We start from the raw sequence: 27,749 nt of genomic DNA on the forward strand, positions 1-27,749 counted from the left end.
CCTGGGTGCCAAATCCATGGGCAGCTTCCTGGAGCCCAAGCTGGTTTCCCTAAATTCAGTGCCCCCTACTGTAGCTAGCTTCCCAGTGAGTCCAACAGGCAACCCCCTCTAGCTTCCCAGAAAATTCAATAGCAGCCCCCACAGGTTACCTCCCCATGAATTTTGTGATCATCCCACTCCAAGATTCCCTTCACACAAGCTTCAGCCCACTGACTACATACTAGCTCTGGTTTGGGTCAACCCAGCGAACTTCTTTGTCATCTCATGCTCTGGAGACATACTCTTTCCGAACAGGTTTGAATCCCAGCCTTGGGGAGAGCCCCTCACTTTCCAAGTCAGTTCCTTCCCTGGGTACTATCCCTCGGTTCTAGGGAATTCTTTGGAGTTCTCTTCTATTCCCTCTTAAAAATTAATTCCCAGTAATTACTTAATACTTATTTGTATTAAATGTTCCCTGTTCAAGCTACTGGGTAACCTGTTTTCTGTTACCTGTCTGACCCTGATTAATACCAAGGGCTATTCCAACCCAAGATTTTCTGATTCAAATTTCAATGCTTTAAAACTCAGTTTGGATATAGCAAAATAAGTGTTCAATCAAGGTTTGTTGTTGAGTTGAATTATTATCTATTTGGGGGAAATACCAGGTTCCACAACAGAGACCTTTGAAATGTAAAGACATAAGTAGTTTTTTGTGTTGCTAAAGGTTTGCAAGAGCATTACATAAATGAAGCTGATGCCAAGATCAGGATTAGAGAGTGGTCTACTCGTAAGGACAGAATAGACAAACACTGAACATGGTTAATGATTAAAATTTGGGCCTCTTCACAGCTTAGCCAAAATCAGTTTTACAGTGTGCCTTTTGACTTTCTTTTTTTTTATTGAACTCTCATTTCTAACCTGACACTAAAGTTCAAATACAAATACAAGCACATTCCAATTCTATATCAAAATCCAAATGTAAATGACCTTTGACCTAGTTGCCGCCTTGGAATACCTACTTCTGCCCACGTCCAGTAACAGTGAGATAGGGTCAAGGGCTAAAGGACTGTTTAGAATCGCCTATTTCCATTCCGTAGTCCCTTATATTGATATGGAGAAAGTATGATTAGACTACTAAACAAAGGTAGTGCAGGATTAAGGACTGTTTGGAGTCTCTGCTACTCAGGACTTCTTTCTTTCCAATGTATAAACATGATCAAACTTCTCCCCCATGTAAATAACAAAAGGTTCCCTGCACACCGTCATAGCTACCATCCCCACTTAGGACCTTTCTTTGCCTTCACAGCCAAGCTCCTCACAAGGATCGTGCACACTTGCCTTCCCCGTCCTTTTCTCTAATATCTTCTGTATCACACTGTCACCAGAGTCTCTCTATCCCCAGGAAAACTCCATCAAAACTGCTCTAGGAAAGGTCACAAGTGACATCCTTTTTGCCCAATTCTGTCTTCATCTTACCGGGTTTCTCCACCCATACTTGACAGTTTTTCATGACTCCTCTTTATAAACTGCTACCTGCTAAGCACCCTGGTTTTAACTTGCGTCTCCTCTTACCTCTGATCATTTCTTCTCACCTCCTTTGTAGACACTGTTTCCTCAGCCGAAAACTTGATATGGTGTATAACTCTGAAATTCCGTCTATGATTCTTTTTCTTTTGGCTTATTTGGGATGATCTCATGAACTCTGCAGTTTTAATTAGCACGTAGCCTGACAAATTCCCCATCTGTGTAACTAGTCCGAATCACTCTCTTTAACTTTAGGGCTGTGTAACTCTCTCTTACTGGATTAGGGAACATCCCCACCTGGGAACTCCGTAAGTACTGTAGCAGATCCTGTTGCTGCCCAGCCACATAACCCCTTAACCTCGGAACCTCTAAGTTCACTTGAAGCTTTGGTGGCCAGTACGTGCACGCACTGCTAGATTCCCACCTTAAGCTCCCACATTTCTCAATTTTACTGCTCTAGGCAGCCCAGAAGTACTGGGATTTTATGCACCCAAGGGCAATCCTCAAACACAAAGGGAGGAAAATTGGTGGACAAATGTTCCAGCTTCCATTAGCCCAGCGGGACAATTCTAAGTGAGCTCTATGACACTGGTGTTCTACCTGGTTTCTTTAAAGCTCCCAGTGGGACTGAGCTCAGTAACTCCCAATGGAAACTCACTCATAAAAGCATCCTTTATCAGCCTTCCAACCTTTCATTCTCCATTCTCCCCATGCCCTCACTTGTCCTTCTTGGTATCATCTCCAAAATAAACTACCAGCACCTAAGGTCCTCGCTCGGGTTGCTTTTGATTAATATCAAACTTAAGCAGACATGTCTGGCTCAATGGGGGTAAAAAATGACATGTGATCTTTCACCTCCAAACTTGTTTTTTCTTACTCTCTCAAAGTTGTTTCTGAAAAATATCTGATACTCAATCACCTGAGTCAGAAACCCAGATACTCTTCTGAATTTTGCATTTGCTCTGTATCTATCACCAATGGCCTTGCCTTCAACTGAGCTAAAAGTATCGCTTCTTACTTGGTCTCACTGCCTGCAGTCTCCCTGTCTCTTAGACCCCCCACCCCACTCTCCAGTCTCCACAGAGGTAACGTAATCTGATGATGGCACCTCTCTTCTCCTTCCCCCTTATAAGTTAAACCCTTCAGTGGTTCCCTAAGTGCATGGCTATAGAGCAGGCTTTTTGTGAAGCATAGATCTCCCTTAGCAATCTCACTCATGCTTATTTGTTCAGGCTCACCTTCAGCCAGACCCCCATTTGCATTCTGTGTTCTAGCAAAACCAAACACTTCCAATTTTCTGTAAGTGCTGGTGGCTACCTGCCTGGAATCACCCTCTTACTCTTGCCCATTTGGCTGTCTCCTACTCTAATTTAAAAATGTAGTTTACAACAAATCTCTAGGAAAGCTACCCCAAATACCTTCCACTGCTGACCCACACAAGTCTATGTCCTTTTCTATGTTCTCTAATCCTTTGTCGTAACTTTTAACCCAACGTTTTGCATCTTATAAGGATATTATTTGTTTTTATGTCCTGGAACACACTAAGAAATGAATAATTTTTTGCTTAACTAATCAATGACTATAAGTAGTGAAGTACAGATACTTTTTCTGACTTATTACCAAACCTTCAGTGTCTCATATGTTATAGATGCACTTAGCAATCAGATACGAAAGTAAACCTCATTATGAATTTTTTTTCCTTCTTGACAAATAATCCATTCTTGATTTAGGAGAGTGTATGCAAAATATTGTTTGATTCAGAAAAATATGTTATTTTTTTCAATTTTGATTTGAAAAATTCACACCATATGTATTAATTTTTAAATATGAAAAGCCCTCTGTTATATATAAATACAAACTCTTATATTATTTGGGAACAATAAACAATATCCAATATCTTGGGTACTAATAAAATCACATGTATTATTAACAGATTACATATGACCATAACAAACATGTGTGTACATGTTTGAAGAGAGAGAGAGAAAGAGAGAGAGAGAGGTGACGATACCTACACATATTAGTTAATCTTGCATATGGAAAAGAACTGTGGTCAGATAAGATCTGATTCTGAACACCAGATTAACTATTTACTCATTTGTAGATTTGAGCGAGTTACTGTACTTGGTCTGTCTCAGGTTTCCTATTAAAACCCATACTTTATAAAGTTTTTGTAAGATAAAATGATATGATACACATATAAATATTTCATCCATGTCTAGAACTTGAAAGTTTCTACAACCTGGAAGCTGAGCTAATATTTAAATTATTCCTCATTTTGACTGAGAGGCATAAAGGTATTTGCTAGTCTTTATGCAAATTAAAGAGATTTTTCACTCTTCTCGTCATACCTCTTCATGTAGTTCTCTCCAACGAGAATTAAATGTCTCGAGTTCCTCATTGATCAGTTCATCCATGACTCCGCCATCTGTTAGGGTCTGTGCCAATATGCGAATCTGATTTGGGTTATCCTCTGAATGTTGCATCAAATTTTCAAGTGACTGAAATACATTTGCAATAATTACTATTTCACTTCTTTTTCTAAATCCATTGAACTAACCCAAAATGCTCAGTATCTTCTGATTTACATATAATTAAGTTATAAGCAACTTAAAGCAATATTTAATTGGGATAACAAAACATGAAAGATCATTGTTATTTCAAAACTATGATGTTGCTCCATGTGAATCTTCATGGGCTTGAGGCAGAACTATGGAATGGGGTACATAAAAAATGATTCACGGCCACCTTCTTCTCTGAGGATCTCTACTATAAAACCTGGAAGGTAAGACACTCAATTTCCCAACTTCTCTTATAGCTAGTGATGGCCAAGTGACATGATTCTGACAATGTACATAGGTAGAAATTCAAGAGCAGAGTTTCCCTTCTCACATTAAAAAAAAGTCACAGTACTTTAGAAGAAATCCCTCTGGCCTTCACACTTTTTCACACATACACGGCTTAGAGGTAAAGTAGCCATCTTTGGACTGGGAGACAATAAAAACAAGGATGAGGTCCTTCAATCTGTTCATTTAGTAGGATAAGTGCATGATCACATCCTTTGTTCTGGCCATGATCCTTTTACTCATGTGGTATAACTTTGCAAGTTTGTTTCATCTTTTTTGGAAGATGCTTCACACTGTTAGTTCACAACGAATGTTTGGTCACTGAACATCTCTGAATAGGACAGGGACATAATTATAGTCTATTTGAGGCCCCTCTCATTGTTCTTTGATACCTCTTCAAGTTTTACAATTCTCTTGCAAAAGTAAGGAAGTTGGATATAATCATGCCCAGGTTTCTGCTGCAATGTCCTAGGATTCCAATTCTATTCAGTCAAAAACATTTCACATTTTCTTCACATTTTGATTAATTTATGTACCTTATTTTAGCAGATTTACAAAGGGGCTGCACTACAAGTGGCTCTACACACAATACATAGGCTAAAACTACATATTCATTACATATAAAGGATTAGCCAAAAGTACAATAAAATGCATAGGACATAAATGATTGTCAGAAATTCACATAAATCAAAGCTTATACATGCAAACTCCTTTAAATTTTACTTTTTAAAGATCTCCAAAATAAAACTTGAAAATGTACTAAAATTCTCTATGTACTAAAATGTATGAACATTTTAAAGATACATTTCCAATATCAAAGCATGCCTATTTAATACCTTGAAACATTCTGTAAGGTATAAATTTATGATTTTAAATAATTAAAAAATATGTTCCAACTCAGTGAAGGTAGCTTTTAAACTGGAAATAATGTTTTACATTATCATCCTGTTTATCTCTACTCCAATGGAGCAAAACTGTGCATTCAAACTGTCTTTGCAGGTCTGTAGTAGATTTAAGCAGGTAAAGAAAAATGTCAACATAGAACATAGTGATATAGCAAAAGGCATATGTCCTCTCTAAGAGGTTATTTAAATTCTCTTTAAAACCTTAACACTGGAAGGTTCAGAGAGGAATCAAAGGTTTCATCCCAAGTGCTGGTGCTGGGGAAGGCATAGCAACTATACTCTCTGCCTGGTTTTCTTTGAATTTATTTTCTATTTGATTCTTGACATCTTTCAATAATGCATACAAATTATCACAATTATATTAATTCACAACTTACATCTAGCACCTCAGAGATTTCCTCAGCTCCACCAGGAATATTTTCAGTGGCTTTAAGTTTAAATTCTACTTCATTTAGCCACTTGTTTGCCTTCTCCAAGTATGACAATAACTCATGCCAACATGCCCAAACTTCCTGTGAAAGAAATGTATATCGCAGATGAAATATTTTGATAGAACAGTGAGTGTGCGATTTTGCCATTTCCATTTTTAAAACTTCTAAAAATAAAACATATTTTATATTTTTCACCTTTTCTTTGTAGATCATTGAAAATGCAACTAGTCATTTTGAGCATCTAATATGTCTATAATTACAAATCATTAAGGAAACATTTTATTACATGAATAAATTCAAGACTCAGTGATTTACTTTTCTAAATAAAAAATAATTCATCAACATTACAGTCTGGGAAATAGAAAAAATAAAAACATATATAAAACTGCACGTATAAACCTAACATCCTAACACATCAAGTATTACCACTTTCTGTGACCTCCTCTAAATTTTATCATATATAAATAACTAGTTAAAAGTAAAGTATGGATTTAACTATAGCTCTCTTTTTAATAAACATTATATCCTACATTTTTTTTCTATATTATTAGGAAGATATATTTTTTAATAAAAATCTAAGGTTTCATTTAAGTAGCTATAGTTTGGTTTCCTTAGTTTTGTTTGCTATTATATCTTTCTGGTGACCATCATCATGAGTATGGATTTTTCCATATTTTAAATTATTTCCTTGTGGTATATTATTAGAAATATGAATATGAACTATTTTGAGGATATGATTATTTTTCAATGGCTTTTGATATACACTGAAAAAACTAATTAATATTCAAAAGTACTCATATATGAAAAAGCAAAATTTTAAGACTGCTACCAGAAGAATATAGAAGAGACTTTTTTTGACCTTGGGATGGGGAAGAATATCTAAAATAAGACATTTTGTAAAAACTGACCATAAGAAAGAGATAAATACATTTAATTACATTAGAATTAAAACCTACTCATCAAAGAACACAAGAAAGAAATTGAAAAACAGCCTCAAACTTGAAGAAAACAACTGCAAAACTGGAAATAGATGAATATGAAAGGAACACTGAATCAGTTAAAAGATGAACAAATAACCTAATAGAAAAATGAAACAAAATCCTGAACCAGTATTTGAAAGAAAAAGATACATGTGATAAACATTCACAAATATGTTCAGACTCATTAGTAACCAGGAGAATGTATGTCAGGATTACAGTGAGATATTTAACATGTTGACTGACACAAATGAGAAGTTTGACAATTCCAAGTGTGAGAGAAGATACACATTAACACAAATTTGTATTTATTGCTGGTGGGTGTGTATACTAGAATGATCATTTTGGAAAACAATGTCATTCCCAGTAAGGTGAATATTCACATACCTAACAACCCAGCAACTCCACTTTTCCATACACATCCTCAGAGAAACTGGTTTGGATGGACAACAAAGAGAGTTACAAGAATGTTCATTTCAGTACTTTTTGTAATAACCAAAATAAAAAAAAGAAGGAAAAGAACCTTAATGTCCAGTGGCAAGAAAATGTACAAATACACTGTATCATATTTACACAGAGAATACAGAAGCAAAAATGAAAACTTCACCAAAGAGAACCATATGGATGAGGCCCAGACACAAAAATGTTGAGCAAAAAGAGCTAGCCCCAGAAAACGATATATTATAGGTTACCACTGTCTACAACCCTCAAAACAAGCAAAGTTGAGCAGTATATTGTTTAGGCATCCACATATGTATGATAAATTTTTTTTTAAGCAGAGAAATAATAAAGACAATTTTCTGGATTAGGGTTATGTCTGCTGGGAAAAAGTAGGAAGATACATTAGAGGATAAGAATATTAAAAGAGTCATTTTCCATTAGCTTGGAGATTGGTAATATTGGGCAAATTTATAGATATAGCAGTGCAATCACTACCACCTGCAACCCCTCCCCCACAACCAAAAATGAAGCATAGGAAGGAAGTTTTATTTTAGGAGAAACTAAAAATTCTATCAGATTCCCCATATTTTCACCTTTGCTCATAGCCCTTGCAAATGATGGAGAACATTCTCTCTCTAACTGATGAAAAGTATCAGTCTAACCTGCCTTGCCAGCCTACCAATTCTTGCTTAGTGTTTTATGTACAGTTTATTACAGAAAGTGAAATTAAGTATTTTGCTTTAAAAAGTGATAGAAATCTTAAATCTGGGTCATTTCCAGCTCATGCTGGACTACAGGCTGTCTTCCTTCTGGGCAAAGATCCCAGTGGGAAAATATAAATATCCCATCTAATACCCGAGGGTACTTTAGAGCTTTGAAGATAAGGAGATGCGATTGGTAACGTGTCTTATTAACTTTGGTGCAGATTGAGATAACGAACTACCTTGCTGATTTAACCATCAGGATGGATGGCCTCTTGTGTCCTCAATGCATCTGAAGGACACAGCTGGAGAGGCTGAATGTACTGGCTTTACAGGTCACCTTTGCAAAATAAAATATAGTCTTGCAGCCTGAATTGGAGCTAAAAGCCACTTAGAATAACTGTTAAGTTTAACAATTTGGAACTTAAAATTACCTTGAAATCACCAAATTCAAAGTGGCTTTGAAGAAAGTACAAATGAAAAAGGAAACTTCCACTCAAAATGGAGCTGATGTGGTAATCCCTCCCCCCAACCTGCTCCAGATATATTAAAATGCTAGATAAAATATTTAAAAGAAACCTTTTAAATTCACAGCTGATTTATGAAACAAGTATGAAAAATCCTCAGGTGGCAGAAATAAAAGGGGAAGTTAAGTGCACCAAAGGTTGGGAAACCAAGCTTAACAAAATACTGGCATATCAGAACATAAAATCTGGGGTATTCAAAACTAATTTGGGATGGGAAAAGAGGCATTGGTCTCATGCATTCCAGGGAGATGGAAAAGCATAAAGCTGGGTGTCACCTATCCTGGAAACAAGAACTATAAAATCCCCATCCACTGGAGTATAAGGAATTAGCAAGAAAGCTGAGGATCCTTTGGATTTTGGTTGGAAAATAAGGATCCACCCGTAAGGAAGTGAAACCTAAGTTTATATCACACATGAGGATAGAATATAACATCTCTCAGACTCTGGTAGGGACAAATAGAAAAGACTCATAAGGACCCTCCAATAGCCTAGCACAGAAGGGATTTCCAGTAAAATATAATTCCTACTACAGATGAGCTCACAAACAAAAAAATTACAAGCCGTGTGACAAAATTCACTACCATTAGAGGGAGTCAACAGTTGTAACAAATGGTAGAATCCATACATTGTGATCAGAGATAACAGAACAATTTTTTTTAAAATTTATAATAAATAAGTTGAGCCTGGTGATAAAAGTTGCCAGTAGGATCTACTTTTCTTGAGACTAACAACCAGAATTCATACTTAAGAAATAAAAGGGCTAAGTTCCCTACATTCCATGTTGGTAAAACTTCTGCTAGATGTTTCTACAAGCCCTCATCTATAGAGAGCCGGCTAATGGGGAGGGCACTGGGGGAACATGAAGAGAGGAGAATTTGAAAAGTTAGGCAATGCTTTTTTCTTACCTTTTTATGTTTAGGGGAAACTCACCTGGTCCCTTGGTCCCTTTTCTTTACAGGATCTAAAAGAGCAATGCTCTTCAAGTGGGTGGGTATATTCAGAAAGGAATGGTTGACATGCATTCCCTACTGAGATGCTGGTATGGCCAAAGAGGAATCAAGGACAACTATTTCACATTTCTCATTCCTAAGAGTTACGTAATATGGGATCTGCCAGTGCCCACAGGCTGATTTGAGATATAGTGGGTAAGACAAAAAGGTTTAATTTTCAACGTGGTATAAGGCTATTGGCAAGAGCCAGCCTGAAATTCTTGTTGAATACTCCAAGGTTATCATGTATGCTTAGGAAATCTTTTCTAGGGTTCAAAGTCCATGTGAACAAGGCCAACTGGGCTCTCCATCAGACCACAACAAACCTATAGAGAACAAGCCAGATCAGTAGTGATAACCTATAGAGTCTGGTGATAACAGACTCATCATCACAGACGTGTGTGGGTGTTAACAAAAAAGTTAACAGCAACTGCAGCCAGCCAAAGAAAGAACATCAGATGAAGAGGATTTTTCCTTCCTTATCCTCCCATATACTAAAATTAGAAGATTACTATCCAGAAATTGAGAGAAGAGGACTGTAAGATCTTTTTTTCTCACTCCCACATCTGTATAAATTACTGAACCCACAAGATTAAGTTGGTGGAAGATTTTAATAAAGTATGAGATCAAAATTTATATGAGACTTTTAGGGCTTCCCTGGTGGCACAGTGGTTAAGAATCCGCCTGCCAACGCAGGAGACACGGGTTTGAGCCCTGGTCCAGGAAGATCCCACGTGCCGCAGAGCAATGAAGCCCGTGCACCACAACTACTGAGCCTGCACTCTAGAGCCTGCGAGCCACAACTACTGAGCCTGCACTCTAGAGCCTGCGAGCCACAACTACTGAGCCTGCATGCCTAGAGCCCGTGCTCTGCAACAAGAGAAGCCACCGCAATGAGAAGCCCATGCACTGCAACGAAGAGTAGCCCCCGCTCGCTGCAACTAAAGAAAGCCCGAGCGCAGCAACAAAGACCAAACGCAGCCAAAAAGAGAAAAACAATACCATATGCAGCCAAAAATAAAATTAAAAAAATAAAAACAAAAAATTTATATGAGACTTTTAATAACTAAAAGTAAATGAAAACTTACAGGATCAGACTGAAATACTGATTAAAAAGCCAACTATAGGCAGAAAATGGAGTTTAACCTGGTTGGTTTTAGTTACTGGAAAACCAAAACTGTTTCATGCTTATTACTCATTAAGTTGAGATTTCTCAACCAACTATATTACATAAGTTTAAATTGTTTAAATGAAAAAACAGAATTACACAAAAGCAGAAGATTATGCAAAAGAGACAGATTGGCAAAACAACTAAGTAAAACATTGAGAAATGGAAAATACAGCCTTTGAAAAAATACAAACACACACACATATAGATAGATGTGAATGCAGAGATGAATGTATTTATATATCAAAGAATAAATTATGCACTAGGCAGGTGAAGAGAAAATTTGAGAACTGGAAGACGGATTTTAGAAAATTACCCAGAATCCAAAAGATAGAGATAGAAATATAGAAAATATTAAAGAGAAGCCAAGAATCTGAATACAGGAAGGGGAGATTCTTCATAGATCTAATAAAGGTTCCCCTAGGAAGGAATGGAGAGATTAGGAGAAAGAAAACCTCCAAAAAAGTTTTTTGGAGACCACCAAAGAAAGAAAGAATCTTTCTGTTCTTATTAATACACCAGGTGACAAAGTACAAATGAAAGCAAATTACACATAGATAAATAGACTGAAACTGCAAAGCATCAAAGACAAAGAGAAAATGGAAATGTACCTGAGAAAATTATAAAGAAATGATAATTTGGCAGCAGACTTCTTGACAGCAAGACATTTCAGAAGAAAATAGAATAACATTTTTCAGTGTTGTAAAAAAATAACTCCCCTAGCATAATTATATGCTCAGCTAGGCCATTCCTCAACACTGAGAGCAAAAAAAAAAGGCATTTTCAGTCATACAAAGTCTGAGAGCACTTGCTATGCACACTCAATGAAAGAGCCAGAAGCAAAAGAAGGGTACGGAAAAGCAAAAATCATCACAGAAATTGGTAAAATAGTGATGGCAAATCTAAATAAATATTAATAATAATAATTTCAACAACACAGTGGCAACAGCACTGACTAATTTAGGGAGATAAGAAATAGGGTGCAACAACAATATGGAAGATGGGAAATAAATTCAGAGTTAAATGATTCTAGTGGTTCTGCTATATCATTGTTAGGTGTGTAGAAATATTTATTATTGGTGGACTCTGTGGATTAAGGTATGCAAGATAATATTGTAATTAGGGGTTCCATTAAAATAAATAGCATATGTATTCCAAACCAGTGGAGAAGGAATAAAGAGAGACTAAATAACTTGATAACTTTAACACAAAGAGGAAAGTTTAGAAGTGTCCTTACAGATGAGAAATGGAAGGATAATTCATAAAAAATCTTGAAAATTTTGTTATTAATATGAAAATTAATTAATTTTGGAAAACGTACCCCAAAATAGATTTCTGGAGGAGTAGCATACTTCTTTTAACATCTTTATCGGAGTATAATTGCTTTACAGTGTTGTGTTAGTTTCTGCTATATAACAAAGTGAATCAGCTATATGTATACATATATCCCCATATCCCCTCCCTCTGGCGTCTCCCTCCCACCCTCCCAATCCCATCCCTCTAGGTGGTCACAAAGCAAGGAGCTGATCTCCCTGTGCTAAGTGGCTGCTTCCCACTAGCTATCTATTTTACATTTGGTAGTGTATATATGTCCATGACACGCTCTCACTTCGTCCCAGCTTATCCTTCCCCCTCCCTGTGTCCTCAAGTCCATTCTCTATGTCTGTGCCTTTATTCCTATCCTGCCCCTAGGTTCTTCAGCACCATTTTTTTTTTTTTAGATTCCATATATATGTGTTAGCATACGCTATTTGTTTTTCTCTTTCTGACTTACTTCACTCTGCATGACAGACTCTAGGTCCATCCACCTCACTACAAATAACTCAATTTCCTTTCTTTTATGGCTGAGTAATATTTCACTGTATATATGTGCCAAATCTTCTTTATCCATTCATCTGTCGATGGACCCTTAGGTTGCTTCCACGTCCTGGCTCTTGTAAATAGAGCTGCAATGAACATTGTGGTACATGAACAAACAACCCAATCCAAAAATGGGCAGAAGACCTAAATAGACATTTCTCCAGAGTAGCATATTTTTAAGTGAACAACATGAATAATAGAAAGCAAAGAATAATGATGATGTAAAGAAATTAGGAACCTAAGAAAACAATATTTAAATGTTTTATTTGAATACGATCAGAAAGCACTTCCCTAGATATAAAAAGTCCTTATCTCATATAACATGGTATTGAATCAGTTGTGACTTCCTTGAAACTTTCAGTGTCATCTCTTCCCATTCTTTGTTTTATTTTCTGTAGTACTGACATAGCACCGATTGAAGAGATTTTCCTTTATATTCTCAGCAACTGTAATAGTTCCTTGGATACAGAAGGCACTAGGCAAGTGTGTGAGGAGTGAATTGGATAAAAAATGAACAGGGACTGATAAATAAAGAAGGAACTGGAATTGATAATGGAGAAACTTGGAGTTGTAATATTGGAAATCTTGGGTACAGGGTGAAGGATACAGTTTTAATATTTTTTAAAGGTCTACTCTATTGGTCTGAGTTGTATCTGCCTCTAAACATCAAACACTCAATATAAAAAGCTCCCCAAACAATCATGTTCTTCAACAATAATGGGACACCTGAATTCTTTATCAACTATAGTCACAAAGATGACTCAGTTTATGCAGGAGAAGTTGGCTGAATTTAAAGCCCAACTGGTGTGCAGTATCTGGCGGCTTCAGCATTTGGTAGTAGGTAAAGTTTTGGCGTCCTTGACATGATACCTACTGCTAATAAACAGTATTTTCACATGGAGAATCACAGTTTGCTTTTGATACAATTACATGGTAATCAGTTGGGGTATCTGAATTCCTTATCAAGTATATTCAGAGTATCATAACCTAAGGAGTAAAGCATATGGGAAAGATAAGGCAGGACTTATGATAATAAATTAATATAATGTAAAATGTCCAAAAAAAAGCTAGTTAGACAATATGTCTTGTAAAGAACTCTATAGGGCACCACAATAATCCCATGAATAAGTTTTCTCAAGATTTATAGAAACTGGTCTCTCTTTTTTCATATATTTGAATGTCCATAAAGTCATATAATTATCTTAGCAGGAAGGTATTCTGGGGAGAAAGTATATCTTATTATAATTCTCTTTAATAATTGCGGTGCCCTATTATAATAAGATATACTTTCTCCCCAGAATACCTTCCTGCTAAGATAATTATATGACTTTATGGACATTCAAATATATGAAAAAAGAGAGACCAGTTTCTATAAATCTTGAGAAAACTTATTCATGGGATTTTGTGACCTCATAATAATAATAATAATAATAACAACAACAACAGACTGGGAGCGGCTCACATTTATTGAGTGCTAGGCTAAGTACTTTATATAGAATAGCTTATTTAATTTTCTCACTCTATGAAAGCAGTATTATTTTTATGTCTATTTTATAGATAGGAAACAGGTTTATACAAGTTAAGCAAATGGCCCACAGTTGCAAACCTGTAAGTGCCTGAGTGAAGAATTTGAGCCTAAGTAGTCTTAAACCAGAGTTTGTGTTCTTAATCACTATGCTTCACATACAACCACAAGTTGACATATAGTAATTGATAAAGATCAAGAAAAGCAACTGACTTCCAAAGTCTTGCATTTCCCATTCAGCCTGGTGCAGAGCCACTGGTAGTTGGTGGTCAGAGTGTCAAGTTCCTTTTTTAAGGCCTCTTGTGCTGCAGGTGGAGCTTGAGCTATGACATTGTTTACGGACTCAGTGAGGAGTTTCACTTTTGCTTCTTTTTGCTGGGCCTCTTCTTTAGCTCTCTGAAAAATAAACAATGCTCTCTTAGTAGTAAGGCAATGACTTTACTTTCAAGATGCATTCCTATATATCATATTCTTTCTTCCTTGCAACATCTCTGTTAGAATGAGATTAATAAAAATAAATCCAATACTGACTACAATCACTTCCATAAATTTGAGTTTAGTGACGGGACTTCCCTGGTGGTGCAGTGGTTAAGAATCCGCCTGCCAATGCAGGGGACACGGGTTCGAGCCCTGGTCCGGGAAGATCCCACATGTCGTGGAGCAACTAAGCCCGTGCGCCAAAACTACTGAGGCTGTGCGCCACAACTACTGAGCCTGCGCGCCACAACTACTGAAGCCCGCACACCTAGAGCCCGTGCTCTGCAACAAAAGAAGCCACCGCAATGAGAAGCCCGCGCACCACAACAAAGAGTAGCCCCCACCACCCCCTCTCGCTGCAACTAGAGAAAGCCCTCATGCAGCAATGAAGACCCAACACAGCCAAAAATAAATAAAGTAAATAAAATTTTTAAAAAATCTGAGTTCAGTGACAATTGGAAACTTGCAGGAAAAAATTTATAATCAGAATGTAACAGATCTTTAATCAGAATAGTTTGAAAAGTAGTCTGTATGTGGCTGTGTATTTGTGGAGGATACACACACACACACACACATATATATATATACACACACATATGTGAAATAAGCAAGAAACAAATATTTCAGTGCTAACTAGGTTCAAAAATATCTCATAGTCTAGAATTGAAATCACTTATAAATTACTCAGATGGATGAATGAAATCAGTACAAATATCATTATTTAAATCAAAGAATAATTAACACAGAAATAAGTCTTCTTAATGTTATATTTGGAACATATTTTGGTAAAAGAAAGCTGTGTTCAGTAACTGAAAACGCATAAGAGAAAGAGAAGAGAAATTCCTGACATGAGGGGGCTGGCCTAGTACAGCTATGCCTTGGTATTCTTGTGTTGAAGATAAACTGTTTCACAAAACATCAATATCAGACATGCTACTTTGTTATCACTGCAGATCATGACAGAAATTCCACTCCATAATCATGTAAGAATATAGACAAAAACATAAACAATGTCCAAACCAGAGAATATCAGACACTTCCCCATTCTGTTAGTGAGTCACTGCTGCTTCTTTATCAATTATTACGTATCTTCAGCCTCTCTCTAGTCTTCTCTCCTTCCAGGAAAAATGTATTAAGATACCCAATCACAGAGTTACTCCTACTCGGTGACAACATGAAATCCAGAGCAAAGCCCTTAAACCCTCCCTTAAATCATCTAACACAAACCCAAATCCTACAACAGGTTTGAATACTCTCTTACTCATATAACCCATGGTTGCCCATGGGGTGTATTCTCCCTCATTACCAAAAGTAATAAACTCAACTTGTTCAACTACAGGAGTGTTGCTATTCATCTGTGGGTTACTATGAAGGCTCACCTTGAGAGGAGCTTTCCAGCATAAGTAGTTTATGCACGATGTGAAGGAAACAGTGGTAGGGAGATGGGGAATGGAAAGAGAGTGGAGATTAGAAGGGTATATTTATTAACCCAGCAATTGCTGTTGGTGACTGGAGTTTAATCCTGCCAGGAAGCTCTGGGAAACACAGGCCTCAGGTTTATCCCACTCAGGGGTGAGGGCACTGGGGTATTTATACACCATCTCCCATCATTGGTTGAACCCTGTTGGGGGAATGTTAATTTCCTAGTATGTGAAGCCATACTCACGTGGAAAAAGTGGGATTCGGTGGCCTCAGAAAGCTGTCAGGTAAAGAAATGCAGATTCTGGCAGGTGGAAGTTGTGCCTATATGCAGTATAGTAGTGAGAGTAAGGGGATATGGGCAGTAAATGGACAAAGTCAGCTATAAAATGCCTTTCTAATTTTCAACACAATCACTCTATGCCTTTGGATTTAGTCCCATAATGTCTTAAAAAGTATAAAATACGATGGCAAATGCAAGTTGTTTTGACTATTAAATGATTGCCTTCACTGATTTTAATTGATTGAAATTTTATTTCAAAATTCTAAATAAATCTGTTTTTTGGCACACTGAGCATGGGATTTGTTTCTACGCAAACCATATTTTGGCCATTGTAATTTTAGCATTAAAAACAACTTTGACAAACAATAATCACTTAGTATGTGCTACTGTGTGCTATGACAGACATGTCGTATGTACTACCTCATTGGATCTTTAACGAAACCTTGTGAAATGAGTTTTGTTTTCTCTATATTACACATCCGAGAACCGAGGTTCAGAGAGTTTAAGTAAATCATCCTGGGAGTTACATCTTTTCTTTCACATAGCTTCTGTTAAGCCCATCTCAAATCCTCTGTGAGATGAAGAAGGAACGTGATGTAGTAGATCCAGTGAATGAAATTGCATTTTATGCAAATTACAAACAACCCAAGAAATGATCAAAAATGCAGAATAAGAAACATTTCCCCCTGATGTTTAGGCTTTCATAAGTTCTTTTTTAAAATCAGGCTTAGAAATTGGGAAAGGTTCAGAGAAGAACAGTAAGAGAAAAGGAGATCATGACCAATTTCTCCAGTGCAGGGAAAGGTAGAAAACTAAATGACTGGTATAGTTTAGACATAATCCTCATCAGAAGTGGTGGCTTTTTTTCCATATATTTCTAGGAAGCTAACTATGATAAGCTCACTTTTCATTGCCAATACCTCGAACCAGTGGTTGTCAAAATGTGGTTCCTTGGAACCACCTTGGAACTTATTCCTTGGCATGACCTGGAAACTTTTTAGAAATGAAAAATCTCAGGCTCCACCTCAGACTTACTGAATCAGAAATCCTAGGGTTGGGCCCAGAACTCTTGTGTGTTAACAGTCTTCCAGGTGACTCTGATCCTCCCTCCATTGGGATTGCTCTAGCCTGCCCCCCACAGAATGAGAATAGCAAATACATGTATGTAATTCCTAGTAAACACTAGGACTAGAATTACCATATTGTAAAAAATTTAAAAAGAAAGAAAGAAAACCGTCAAAAACTGAAATTCCAGAGTTTTTTTTAAAGGGTTTAATATAAATTTCAGCATACAGTCACTTCAGACCTTCAAAAGAATTTTGGAATCAGATGTTGCTAATGAAACACTCCCCTTGGCTCTTTTATGTTAATAGAAAAGTTTTGTTTACAGAGAAAAAAGAAGTCAAAAACAGCATTATCATTTTCAAGTAAAACACAGGAGAGAAAAGTAAAGAAACAGAAAGTCTCTACTTTTTATCTGACTAAATCAAGGAGAGATGCCGAAGTAGGTCTATCAGTCTCTTCCGACAATCAAGAAAAATTTGCTCTCAACAGGAGCACAGGTGGAAGCCTGGACAAGGTACTATCACTACCCTCTAGGTAGGGAAACAGACTAAATGAGATTACCTTGACTGGCAGACAGAAAACACAAGAAATGCCAACTCCCTTTGCTGTTGTGGACACAGGCTGCCTGAACTTTTCCTCTTTTCAATATTACTCCCATATGCACCAGTTTTGTAGCTAAATCTGTTATTAAAACATGCAAATCAGGGGCTTCCCTGGTGGCGCAGTGGTTAAGAATCCGCCTGCCAATGCAGGGGACACGGATTCGATCCCTGGTCCGGGAAGATCCCACATGCCGCGGAGCAACTAAGCCTGTGCGCCACAACTACTGAGCCTGCGCTCTAGAGCCCGTGAGCCACAACTACTGAAGCCCGCACGCCTAGAGCCTGTGCTCCGCAACAAGAGAAGCCACCGCAATGAGAAGACCGTGCACCACAAGGAAGAGCAGACCCTGCTCTCCGCAACTAGAGAAAGCCCGCGTTCAGCAAGGAAGACCCAACGCAGCCAAAAATAAATTAAAAAAAAAAAGCACTGTCGGGACGTCCCTGGTGGTCCAGTGGTTAAGACTCTGCACTCCCAATGCAGGGAGCCCAGGTTCGATCCCTAGTCAGGGAACTAGATCCCACATGCCACAACTAAAAGATCCCGCATGCCGCAACTAAGACCTGGCACAACCAAATAAATAAATGTTAAAAAAAAAAAAACAAACATGCAAATCAGTGTGAACTGATTGGTTGGGCCACTCATTTCAGGGATTGTGTATAACTTTTTAAAAAAATTTGAGACAGTCTACTCTCCAGTACTGGAAAAGGAAAAGGAAAAGGAAAAGGGATCTGACTGAGTGGTTAGCCAGATAAGCAGTGTTCAAGGAATGAGGAGAGAGGGCCATATCCAAACAAAGGAACCAGGAAACACAGAACAGCTGAACACAAGCTGACTGCTGATTATCTCCTTAGGGATCTGAAGCAGTGGCTATGCAGCATTAGAAGAGATGGTGAGAAAAGCCATGAGGGAATTGAGACGTGAGGGGAAAGGCAAGTGGGGTGGCACATGCTTCACAGAATGGAATGGAATGGCATATCATAGCTTAGAACAGCTTAGAATGGGATAGGGATAGAGGGAAATATATTCTTGATTCTACCACAGATAAAGCCTGTGACTATGAGTAAATTATTTGACCTATCTGGGAATTTCCGTTTTCTGATCCGCACAGAGGAAGTGTAGACTAGTTTCCTTCCAAAGTACCCTCCAGCTCTCACATTCTATAATGATACAATTTCCTTAATGGGGACCTCCCCACAGTCAAACTTAAAATCATTATAGTCCTTCCAACGGCTTTCCCATTTCACTAAGAATGAAAACCTCTCCATATCCTACAAAGCTCCTGTGTTAGCAGATATCTACTCAGCCCCTCCAAATCATCCCAGGTCATTTATCCTCTTTTACTCTCTTCAGGCAGGTGGGCCTCTTTCTCTTCGCAATTAGCCTTAGGGTCTTTGCAGGAGCTCTTCCCTCTGAATGGAATGTGCCCCCATAAGACATTTTTAAGATTGGCTTTTTCTTATGATTCATATCTCAGATTAAATATAATTCCTCACAAATGCCCTACAAATCAACCCTTTCTAAAACAGCATCTCACCACCTCCAACTCCCACCTGAACTCTAGTTATTATTTATTTCACAATCCTGGTTTATTTTTTGGGGAAATCATCATGATCTCAAATGAATTTTTAAATTTCTCCATTCATTGCCTACCCCCCCACCCCAACTAGAATGCAAATTCCAAGAAGTCAGGTAGCTTTTATGTATTGCACACTACTGTATTCTGTGTCTAGAAGGGTGTTTGGCACTTACTAAGTATACAATATTTCTTGATAAATGAATGATGTATGGTATTGTTAGATTAGAATGATTCTGTAGTTTTTAATACTCAAAGACACTATTACTGTTTATCCAAATATAGTCTTCCTTATATGTTTTAATTTTACTTTCTATATGTGACTAAAGCCATATGATACCTTTGATATTTAAGCATCTGAGTTTTCATGTGAGCACATTCTACTATTAATTACAATATTCATTGAATAATCATATAAAATATATAATAAAGTGCATATAATTAATTTCTTACCACGCAACAATGATAATAATAATGGTAATAATAATTAACTAGTTTGGGGCATCTATTTTGTGTATTACATTAGGACTTTTATGTTTCACCCTTCAAATAATTCTGAAAATCAGGTATTCTGATATCCAGTTCACAAATGAGGGAATGAAAGCTCACTGGGTTTATGCAACTTGCCCAAGTTTACACAGTTGGCAAGGGGCCAAAGCAGGTTTTAAACCCAAGTGTCTGGCTCCAAAATGATTTTGCTCCATCATGAGGCCTCAAACCAAACAAATATGTATTAATATTTCACCTAGGCTAATGTGGTTAAATAATGTGTTATTGCCAGTACATGAAGATAATAATTATCATTATAGCTGTAAATCATTGAGTGCTCACTCTGAGCTAGGCAATTTACTTACATTTAAGTTTCAATCCTCAGTTGATACTTTCAAGTTATAAAATGAGATGATTTACACATGAAAAAATAGAGGATTACACTGACTACTGAGTTGTCCGGGGCCATCCTGAAACGCAGTTGTGTAGATCCAATTACCAAGCTTCACCTCCCAGTCCTTGCTACATACCAGTTTCCTTGGTCCTAAATCAATGTTATATTTTTTATCCTATCGTTTCAAGAGAAGTTCATGTAAACACAGTCCTTTTATCCATATTAAAGACCATCAGCTAAAATATTTAGTACTCCCAAATTCTAAGAAACTCCTTTAAACCACCAAATTAACACAGCCTGTTGACATTTCCAACTGTCATTTCAATAACACTTTGACATACTTCCAGTTTGAATTTGCATCAGCTAGAAACATCTCATGTGAGTAGCTGATTCCAATCTCTTAATAGTACATCATTTCAAGGGGAAAATGCTCCAAACTGTGATTGTCAATATTTATGTTGTGACCACAATGCATAGACTTAATAAATAAAAAATTTAAACATTCTACACAATGTATATCAAACTTGAAGCTAAATCAATCAAAAAGCAACCTCTACTATTAAACCAAGAAAAGAGCTGACTGTGCAGAATCACAATTTGTTTTATTTGGTTTCTTTTACCTTCATCTCTTCAACTGCTGTCTGTAATTCATCTGGGGTTTTATATTCAAAATCTCTCTCTAGGTATTCTTCTTCAGCTTGTGTCATCCATTCATGCATCTCTGATAAATCTTTCTGAAGGCTTACAGTTTTATCCAAACCTCCCTTTAAGGCCTCCTTTCTGGCATAGACCTTCCATAAAACAAACCAAGAAGTAAAGCATGAATATTGAAAGTCACAAAACATTACCATTATATTATTACTGAGGAATCTGTAAATAATAGAAAGCTTAGATAGAAAAGACGAAGCAAGAAGTAAAAAGCTTACATGAATGAGGAAAGTAACTCATAGCAATTGGATACACTTAATTTCACATAAGCGTTAAAATGAGTTATAGGCATTTATTTGGCATAATGAACAGATTCCCCTAAGACCATAGTTTAGCTGTTGTGTATGGTAATGCATTTCTGCAAATGGAGAATAAAGAAAAACATTGTTTCAGTTGGAAAAGTAAATTTATTGGCACACAATAGAAGTAGAAATTCTTTGTGCTCTTTGATGCTGTTTTACAAGTTCAAATATCCTAGGAACTTAATAATCATAGAACTACAGAAAACTCTCATAAAAAAGAAAGAACAGAAAATGGATAAAAGACATAGTCATGTAATTCACAGAAATAAAATTAAAATGAGGCCATATATATGTGAAAAGATGCTCAGTATCATTTATAGTTAAATAACAGCAAATTAAATTAAATTAGTATGTTTTCAAATATGAGACTGGAAAAAACTAGCAAAAATGCCCAGTTTGAGCAGGGATGTGGGAAAAGAAAAGTTTTTATACCCGTTGAGGGAAATATCTGACATAGTACAACCTTTTAGACAGTAAATTGGCAAAATGCATTAAATTTCTTAATGTTCATAAATCTGAGTCTACTCTTCCACTTTAAAGAATGAATCATACAAAACAAAGTGTACAAAGCTGTATGTACACTATTCAATTCAGCTTTGGAGACAGCAACGTATTGGAAACAAACCCAAATGTGCTTTCATGGAGAGTTAGTTAAATAAATAGTGGGATACACATGTACACACACAGAATAGGATACCACGTAGCACCAATACATCTATACTGAAGCGAAAGTTATCCAGTATTTAATTTTAAATTAAAAAAACAAGTTGAAAAAGAGCATGTGTGACAGGAGACTTGTGCTTTGTAAAGCCTCATACATTTCTGAAATACTAACTTTATAACAGAATTTATTACTTATTAACCAGAAAGATAGCAAAACTTAAAATACCTAAGAGAAAATCGTGCATGCTAATAGCTTGTTATAAAGTACCCTGCTGTAACACACTGAGGGAAAAATCTCAATTCAGTATTAGAATGATTATATATAGTGCTTCTCTTTTACCTTAAAAAATAACTCTAGGGACTTCCCTGGTGGTGCAGTGGCTAGGAATCTGCCTGCCAATGCAGGGGACACAGGTTTGAGCCCTGGTGCGGGAAGATCCCACATGCTGCGGAGCAACTAAGCCCGTGCGCCACAACTACTGAGCCTGCGCTCTAGAGCCCGTGAGCCACAACTACTGAGCCCATGCGCCACAACTACTGAAGCCCACACGCCTAGAGCCAGTGCTCCACAACAAGAGAAGCCACCGCAATGAGAAGCCTGCACACCACAACGAAGAGTAGCCCCCGCTCGCCGCAACTAGAGAAAGCCCGCACGCAGCAACGAAGACCCAACACAGCCAAAAATAAATAAATTAATTAATTTAAAAAAATAACTCTAATCAAATGATGTTATTCTTCTCTCTGGTATTAAGTAGAGTTCTATCTTTTAAATAACAGAGTTGTATTTGTAAAGTCTTAATATATAAGGCATAATTTTAGTATAATGAAGTTTTCATGGTACTTTACCAAATACTAAATATGTGCAGAACCATCATCATATTAATTTTCCTTACACTTTACAACCACCCTAAGCCTAATGTAGTTAAACTAAAACTAATTTCTTTACTCTCCTAGGAGAATGTAGTGCTTCATCTATTGAAATGTAAATGTATGTTTCATTCTGACACAGCTAGAAGCATGTATCTAACAATTACACTAGTTAAGGTATAAAGATTATTTTGCATAGTCAATGAGCCTATAATAAGCCCAAGTAAACAAGTTGTTAAATTTCTACTTAGATACTCTGCTATAATCTTTTGAGGTAGTTGGCAAAGTGACAATATTAGAGTGACTAACAGAACTTAGGCAAAGACTTGTAGTAAAAAAAATATTGCATGCTATAAAACTAAACCAGAAGAAAGGGATCAGGAGTGATTATTTTAAAAGGAAAGAAAGAAAAGGAAAGGAATTCATTTTGAGGTGACAGCATGAGTGCATTGGAAAGAACACCAGCTTTGGAATCTGGATACCTGTACTCAAGTCACTAACAAGCTAAGTGAACGTGGGAACATCACTTCATTTCTCTTTATCTCCGCTTCTTAACTAACCTAACAATTGGACCAGAAGATTTCCAAGGTCTTTTCCAAATTAAACATTCCACAGCTCTACAACTGATCAGAGAGAGATGAATTTTTTTTTGTGGTTTCGTATTTTAGAAGGATTTCTGTGAAAACATTGAGGTTAAAATCACAATTTCTCCCTCACCTTTATCACATTAGTGATGTCAACCTTCTAGCCTTAAATTTACCAATCCACCGCCACAGTTTCAGCAGATTATATTGCATCAACCTCTTGATAAAATAGAAAGTTCTTCATGTTTCCTGTTCTAGAATTTGTAAATCTAACATTCAGCACTGCCCCTCCCCATTCCACTTCCTTTTCCCCCCACCTTTATTAAGATACAATTGACATAAAACACTGTTTAAAGTACACATATATATTGTGAAATGATTACCACAATAGGATTAGTAAATGCCTTCATCATCACACATAATTACCATTTTTCTTTTTATCGTGAAAACATTAAAGATCTACTATCCCAGCAACTGTCAAGTATAGAATATAGAACTGTCAGCTGTAGTTACCATACTGTAAATTAGATCCCAAGAACTTCCTCATCATAAACCAGAAGTTTGTACCACTTGACCAGAATCTCTTCATTTCCCCCACTCTGCAAGCCCTGGCAGTCCCCATTCTCCTCTCTTGAGTTTGGCTTTTTTAGATTCCACATATAACTGAGATCATACAGTATTTGTTTTTCTCTGACTTATTTGACCTAGTATAATACCCTCAAGTTTCATCCAGGTTGTTGCAAACTGCAGGACTTCCTTCTTTCTCACAGCTGAATAATACTCGTGTGTGTGTGTGTGCCACATCTTCTTTATCTGTTTATCCTTGACCAAAGCTTAGGTTGTCTCCTTGTCTTGGCTATTGTGAATAATGTTGCAATGAATTTGGGAGTGCAGATATCTCCTTGAGATCCTGATTTCATTTCCTTTGTAAATATACCCAGAAGTGGGATTGCTGGATCATAAGGCAGCTCTATTTTTAATTATTTGAGGAATCTCCATACAGGTTCCACAGTGGTTGTATTGTGTGTGTGCTGGAGGCTGTGGGGTGTGATGCTTAAGGTTGAAATTATAAAGAAGTTACCGCTAGTGACGATGTCTAGGTTATGAAGCTGGGAGTGAGTGGCTGAGGCAGGGTGGAAGACAAAAATCACTGGAGCGGTTATCAAGGAACCGAGGGCTCAGGAACTGGAAGAACCATCTAAGAAGATACTGAAATCACCAAGAATTATGACAGGAGTAACAGTGAGTCAGCTGTTAAAATACTCAAGGAATGAGGCAGAGTGACCCAGGGGACTGTGGATGACTGCACCCAAAAGATGTATTAACTTGGAAAGACAATGATCTGCAAGGTGCCAGAATGACATCCACCTGGTTTCTAAATCCAGTGTTTCTTGATAACTATCTAGTATAAATTTAGAGCTACTAATAATTAAAATATATAATCATACATTATTTATTTAGAAATTATAAATGCTTTATAATTTTATATATGTAGGTTTATGTCTATTTCATATCCATTTATTTTATTTAACAAGCATGTACATAGTGGTTATTCTGTGCTAGATACTGATCTATACACCTTACAAACACAAATTCATTTAATTATTATTTTAAAATTCTTATAAAGCAGGCAGTAATATCATCACATTGTAAAGACTGGGAAACTGAAGCACAGAGAGATTAAGCAACTTTTCCAGGATCACACAGGTAGTTTATGGTGGAGGCAAGATCTAAACCCAGGCAATCTGGTTCCAGAGCTCTTGCTCTTACACATTGTTTGCCTCTCCATCCACAAGAAAGTCTTCTCCATCCGAGTTTTTATTTTATCCAATTTGGCCAAATATTTTGGGGAAGTGGGTCTGACAAATCTTTTCATTGTGAGATAGGAGTTATCTTACATAAATGTTATCTTTATTTTTGTGTACATAGTTTATACGCTCAATTTAAGTACCCCACTTGAATTCCAGATGCATTTTGACTGTCTACTTCTCCAAAATAAACATGACCAAAATAGTACTGATCATTCTATTAAGCTAGTCAATTTGGTTCCTCCCTTAGCTCGCAGTCTTTCCTTCTTTAAAGGCACAGTAGCCAACACTGTTGCTCAAAACAGAAAACTCTGAATATGCTTTCATCCCCCCCTCCCCATCACCCTGGACTTTCTGCAAGCATTCTCCTTCAGCAGGCACTGCCATTTCTAATGGGGTCTGATAAAACATAAAATCAAGAAACGAATGTGTACTTAGGATAAGAATAATGATCAAGGGTGGATGTGAGTGTGAAAGCCCTGATGAAAAATATAACAAGGAAGAGCTTGCCTAATTGGTTAGAAGAAACAAGAAAAATAAGTGACCACATTGAGTGAGATAAGCTTGCTGAAGATGGCCAGGGAGGATAGAGTTTCTACAAAGTTTGACTCACACAAACACTTTGGTCCAGTTTGCCTAGAATAACACAGCCCCTCTTCATGTTAATTACTGTATAATGGGAAAATACACATAAGAGCAATAAACAGTAATGAGACAGAGCAACAAGAGTTCAAACCAGCTCTATCTCTATGGAAGAACTTGGAAAATTATTGGGAGAGGTTTGGACAGTTAACCAAACACGATGTCATAAGAGGATTATACGTTTTAAATTTCTTCATGTCTCTCAATCTCCACTAACATCCCCGCTGTTCTTTGCCAGTATTATTTCCTACCTGGATAACTGGGATTCCTACATGCTTCCACTTGTGCCCCTTTGGTCTATTCTTCATATAACAGGATTATATAGCAAACTTTTAAACAACCACTTTACATGATGCCACTTCTATACCTAAAAGTCTAATAGCTTCCCATCGTACCTGACATGAATAGTAAATCCTCACTGTGACTTAAAAGAAAATTAATGACTCTTATTTCCCGCCCATTTTCTCATAAAAATTTTTTTGCTGTTGTCCTCTCCCTTGCTCTAAATAAACTGGTGTTGTCCTTTCTATTCATCTATTAAAAGCATTCAACAAACAAATACCTTTCATACTGGCCTTCCAGGAAAACATCAATGATATAATCTATTCTCTAAGTAATATTTTTTTCCTGAACATCCCTTCTAGAACCAGCTTACTGCAGGAGAAGAATGCAAGCTAGCTGACCCAGGGCTATCTCATCTGTGAGTTAATAGAACTGTTGAGCATTTGTCAGTGATGGTATTAGCTGGGTGACTTGCCTTGACTTTTACTTGTCCAAATTCCTTTCTTTTTCAAATTTAGTTTTTGCCTTTTAGCATGATTTCTTTTCAACTTTCAAAGGTTACTTAGAAATAATGAAAGACTGACTGCCTCTAATACACGTAAAATGAAACCTCCCATTAACTTCAGAAAAGGTATTAGTGTATTGAAAAGCAGTCATTGCATTAGGTCAAAATTTCATCTTTTGAACAAGAAGTATTTGATGTACACTACGTGTGTATGTAATATTTTCTTTTCCGTAATTTAATCTTAAAATTGGAAATAAATATCTATAAAACACTCTGATATATAAAAATGAGGAACTCAGATGTGAATGTACAATTATTTTATATGTTTTCTACTGAGCTATTCTTAACTACTTCCCAATCTTAATCCATTTATTGAAAGGGACCTACTGAAGAAGCCAGACTTGTCAATCTTAACAATCAAAAGTGAAAAATACTTATCATATTTGTACATATGCATGCATTACTCATTCATTTTATTTCTGTACCAAGTATAGAAGTGTAAAGTATCTTTTGTTGATCCAACTACTTGTATAAAGTTATGCATTGGAGAAAAGATTCAATAAAAATAATGCCTAAGAAAAGGGCCTTATTGTTCAGAATGACAGCTGCATGTGATAAGGTCATTTTAGGACCCCAACAAGATGAATATACTATTTAAAATATCTACTATGAAAATAATTTATATGCTAGACAAAGGCTAGTTTTACTTAACCGTGCTTTAAAGCAACAACATAGAGACTAAACTTTTTAAAAGGGCAATGGTGAAGGGAGACATTAAGAAATCATAATTAAAAAGAAGCAAGCCACAGCCAGAGATCGAACATACCTGTCGGCACATGTGATCCCACTGAGTGTTAAGTTCTCTGAGCTCTGTCTCCAGTCTAGAAGCAAACGCTGGCTCCGCTTCATTCTTTATTTTCTGTGCACCTTCATTGACACTGTTTAGACTGGGCTGAATTGTCTGAATATCACTGACTAAAAGCTAAGGAAATAATTCAATTTAAGTTAGCTGAAAAAATTACCACAACCTATTAGAAATGCAACATAGGTAGGAAACATAATTAGGAATCATGACACTACACATGAATTTTGCCCTTTAAAATCTGAAATGTATGTTGCAAAAAAATGTTCAGTGGTTTTTATGGCATGAATGAAATAGGGAATTATGTATCTGTAGTCTACTTATATTAGCTACAAAAGTAAATAAGCTTA

The 27,749-nt window shown here is 36.7% G+C and overlaps 1 protein-coding gene across 1 annotated transcript in view; it reads right to left on the minus strand.

Annotated features, from left to right (window-relative positions):
* The window catches only part of DMD (dystrophin), a 1,714,964-nt gene that overhangs the window by 1,324,212 nt on the left and 363,003 nt on the right, over positions 1-27,749 (minus strand). Inside the window, exons 20-24 of the mRNA XM_061178407.1 lie at positions 27,364-27,519; positions 20,797-20,967; positions 14,087-14,269; positions 5,632-5,766; positions 3,855-4,004 (exon numbers count right to left, since the gene is read on the minus strand). Coding sequence (XP_061034390.1) covers positions 3,855-4,004; positions 5,632-5,766; positions 14,087-14,269; positions 20,797-20,967; positions 27,364-27,519 — 795 coding nt within the window. The remainder of the gene's footprint in view (positions 1-3,854; positions 4,005-5,631; positions 5,767-14,086; positions 14,270-20,796; positions 20,968-27,363; positions 27,520-27,749) is intronic.

Source organism: Eubalaena glacialis, chromosome X (genome assembly GCF_028564815.1).
Source record: "Eubalaena glacialis isolate mEubGla1 chromosome X, mEubGla1.1.hap2.+ XY, whole genome shotgun sequence".
NCBI classification, from domain to species: Eukaryota; Metazoa; Chordata; class Mammalia; order Artiodactyla; family Balaenidae; genus Eubalaena; species Eubalaena glacialis.